At 41.3% G+C, this 3694-nt stretch overlaps 1 protein-coding gene across 1 annotated transcript; it reads right to left on the bottom strand.

The window, feature by feature from the left end:
- Positions 1–261: 261 nt before the first annotated feature.
- On the bottom strand, positions 262–834 carry LOC108455673 (uncharacterized). Its single transcript, XM_017754209.1, has 2 exons — positions 721–834; positions 262–609 (listed from the first exon to the last, which is right to left on the bottom strand). The coding sequence occupies exons 1-2, from the start codon at positions 832–834 to the stop codon at positions 262–264; spliced, it is 462 nt and encodes a 153-aa protein (XP_017609698.1).
- Positions 835–3694: the final 2860 nt, after the last annotated feature.

Below are 3694 nucleotides of genomic sequence, written 5' to 3' on the forward strand. Positions count from 1 at the left end.
ACTTCATTCAATTTAGTCTTTTTCCTAATCACTCTTAATTAAGTTAAATTCAATTAATTAAAATCTAATTAACCACTTATTTTACTTCGTAAATATTTTTAATAAATATTTATGAATCCATTTTTCAAAAACGGAGACCCGAAAATTCACTTTCCGATAACAGTAAAATTTGGATCATTACACCTGAAAGAAATTTTGACCTCGAAATTTACCTAATCAGAATAGATGAGGATACTGTTGACGCATCGAGTGCTCAGGTTCCTACGTGGCTTCCTCAGTGCCATGATTCTGCCACAGAACCTTCACTAACTGTATGGACTTCCTCTTCAGAACCTTAACATCACGATCCAAAATCTGAACCAGCTCCTCTTCAAAAGTCAAGTCTGGTCTAACCTCAATCTCCTCAATCGAGACAATATGAGATGGATTAGACCGATACCGCCTTGACATCGAGACGTAAAACACGTCGAGAATACGATATAACTCTGGAGGTAGCTCCAACTGATAAGCAACCGGTCCCACATGCTTCAGAATCCGATACGGCCTAATGAACCTAGGGCTCAACTTGATCTTATGACCGAATCTCAAGACTTTCTTCCATAGAGAAACCTTAAGAAACACGAAGTCCCCCACAGAGTACTCAATATCTCTTCTCTTCAGATCCGAATAAGACTTCCGCCTATCAAAAGTCACCTTTAAATGATCCTAAATCAGTCTAACCTTGTCTTCGGTTTCAGAAACCAACTCAGGACCCAAAACTCGATGCTTACCAAACTTAGTTGAACATAGTAGAGTACGACACTGACGACCATAGAAAGCCTCGTACGGTGCCATTTGAATGCTAGACTGGAAACTGTTATTGTAGGTGAACTCAGCTAATAGTAGATAATCCTCTCAACTTCCTCAAAAATCAATAACACAACTCTGAAGCATATCCTCCAGTATCTGAATCACCCTATCAGATTGACCATCTATCTGAGGATGGAACACTGTACTGAAGTCCAATCTCAAACCCAGAGCCTCATGCAATTTCTTCTAGAATTGAAAAGTAAAACTAGGATCTCTATAAAAAATAATCGAAACAGGAACCCTCTGAAGTCTTACGATCTCAGAAATGTAGAGCTTCGCTAACTTTTGCAGAGAATTGTCGGTTCGAACCGGAATAAAGTGAACAGACTTGGCCAATCGATCCACGATAACCCAAATAGAATCCTTCTTAGTGGGTGTCAAGGGCAACCCACTAAGAAAGTCTATCGTCACTCGTTCCTATTTCCAAAAGGGAATCTTAACTGGCTGTAATAGACCTGAAGGCAACTGATGCTTTGCCTCAACTTGCTGGCATGTCAGACAACGAGCAAAAAATTCAGTAACTTCACGTTTTAAACTTGACCATCAGTACAACTTACGGAGATCGCAATACATCTTATTATCATTGGGATGCATAGCATATGGGCTACTATGCGCCTCCTTCAGAATTAATTGCCTCAAACCAAAATCATTCGGTACACAGATCTGTCCTCGAAAACATAGCACACCATCATTATTCAACCCAATATCTGAAGTGCTGCCACTCTCAGCCTGACGAAACCGCAGACCTAGAGACTTATCCCCTAACTTTTTATCTCGAATTTGATCAATCCAAGTCGGCTTAACTTGCAACTCAGCTAATAGACTCCCATTGTCAAACAAACTAAGGCAAGCGAACATCATCCTCAGATTAGTCATCGCTCTACGACTTAGAGCATCGGCCACCACATTGGCCTTGCTAGGATAATACTCTATCGTGCAGTCATAATCCTTAAGTAATTCAATCCATCGGCGCTGCCTAAGATTCAACTCCTTCTAAGCAAGAAGATACTTGAGACTCTTGTGATCGGTGTAGATGATACACCTCTTACCATACTGATGTGCCTCCAGATTTTCAACGCAAAGACCACAACAGCCAACTCGAGATCATGCATCAGATAGTTCCCTTCGTGTGTCTTAAGCGACGAGGCGCATAAGCCACCACATTCCCATCTTACATCAATACACATCCCAAACCGACATGTGATGCATCACGTAGACCATAAACTCCTTGCCGGATTCAGGTTGTATCAGAATAGGAGCTTGAGTTAGAACAGACTTGAGCTTCTTGAAGCTCGATTGCTGCACATCAGTCCAGACAAATGGAAAACCCTTATGCTGATGCTTTGTCAAAGGAGCTGCAATTAGAGAGAACCCTCGACAAACCGCCGATAATACCCCACCAAACCCAGAAAACTACGGATATCAAATATGTTCTTAGGCTGTTTCCAATCTAGCACATTCTTTTTCTTCCTCGGATCAACACAGATCCTCTTAGCAGAAACCATATGCACTAGAAAAGTCACTTTAAGCAACTAAAACTCACACTTGATCAACTTAGCGTAAAGCTGCTTATCACGTAGAATTTGAAGCACTACTTTAAGATACTCATCATGTTCATCCTCAATTTTAGAGTATACCAGAATATCGTTGATAAAGACCACAACAAATTGATCCAAATACGGCTGAAAGACTTAGTTCATCAAATCCATGAATACTGTCGGAGCATTCGTCAAACCAAAAAGCATCACTAGGAACTCGTAATGTCCATACGAGTCCTAAACGTAGTCTTATGAACATGCGCCTCCGTAACCCTCAACTGATGATAGCCAAATCGAAGATCAATCTTTGAAAACACTGAAGCCCCTCGAAACTGATCGAACAAGTCATCGATCCTCGGAAGCGGATACTTATTCTTTATTGTCAACTTATTCAATTGCCTATAATCGATACACATCCGCATGGCCCCATCCTTCTTCTTAACAAATAAAACTGGTGCTCTCTACGGAGACATGCTAGGACAGATAAAACTATGATCTAGAAGCTTTTGCAGTTGAGCCTTAAGTTCTGTAAGCTTCTTCGGTGCCATACGATATGGAGCGATAGACACCGGAGTTGTACCCTGTAGAAGCTCAATTCTGAACTTAACTTTTCAATTTGAAAGTAAACCCAGTAACTTTTCAGGAAAGACATCTAAAAAGTCCTTCGCTGTTCTGATATCCCCAACAGAAGAGTCCTTAGGAATAGAATCATTGACGTAAGCCAAATACGCCTCACATCCTTTTCAAACCAATTTCTCAGCCCCGAGTGTGGAGATTACATTGGATAGATAATCTTGGTGCTCACCGATCACAAGCACCTCATTATCATCCTCAGTTCTTAGAATGACCCTCTTAGTCATGCAATCCAAGCTAACTCGATGCTGAACCAACCAATCCATCCTCAAGATCAAGTCAAATTCCCCAAATGGAAGCTCCATCAGATCTGCTAGAAATACAACCCTTTGCACCTCTAATGGAATGTCTCTATAAAGTTTACTAACTCAAATAGATGGCCCCAATGTACTCAGTACAGTAACCTCACTAGTAGTGCTCTCAATAAGAACCCTCAGGTTTTCAGATACAGTGCTAGCTACATAGGAGTGAGTAGAACCTATGCCTGTTAAAGTAGTATAACGCACATCAAATATAAGGAACGTACCGGTGATGACATCAGGAGCATCTCTATCCTCTCGGCGTTGTACAGCATAAACCAATACAGGCTACCTTGCCTCAGTCTAACAAGTACCTCTGCCCGGTGCTATCTGTCCACGACCCATACAATTACCACCCCTAGCTTGTCCGTTGCC

Source organism: Gossypium arboreum, chromosome 9, assembly GCF_025698485.1.
Source record: "Gossypium arboreum isolate Shixiya-1 chromosome 9, ASM2569848v2, whole genome shotgun sequence".
Lineage (NCBI taxonomy): Eukaryota > Viridiplantae > Streptophyta > Magnoliopsida > Malvales > Malvaceae > Gossypium > Gossypium arboreum.

Excerpts from the sequence above, each read along its gene's own strand:
- LOC108455673 (XM_017754209.1), bottom strand. The coding sequence starts at position 834 with ATGGCACCGTACGAGGCTTTCTATGGTCGTCAGTGTCGTACTCTACTA. Across the intron at positions 610-720 it reads TTTCTGAAACCGAAGACAAG|GTTTCTCTATGGAAGAAAGT; the intron begins GTTAGACTGATT and ends GTGTTTCTTAAG.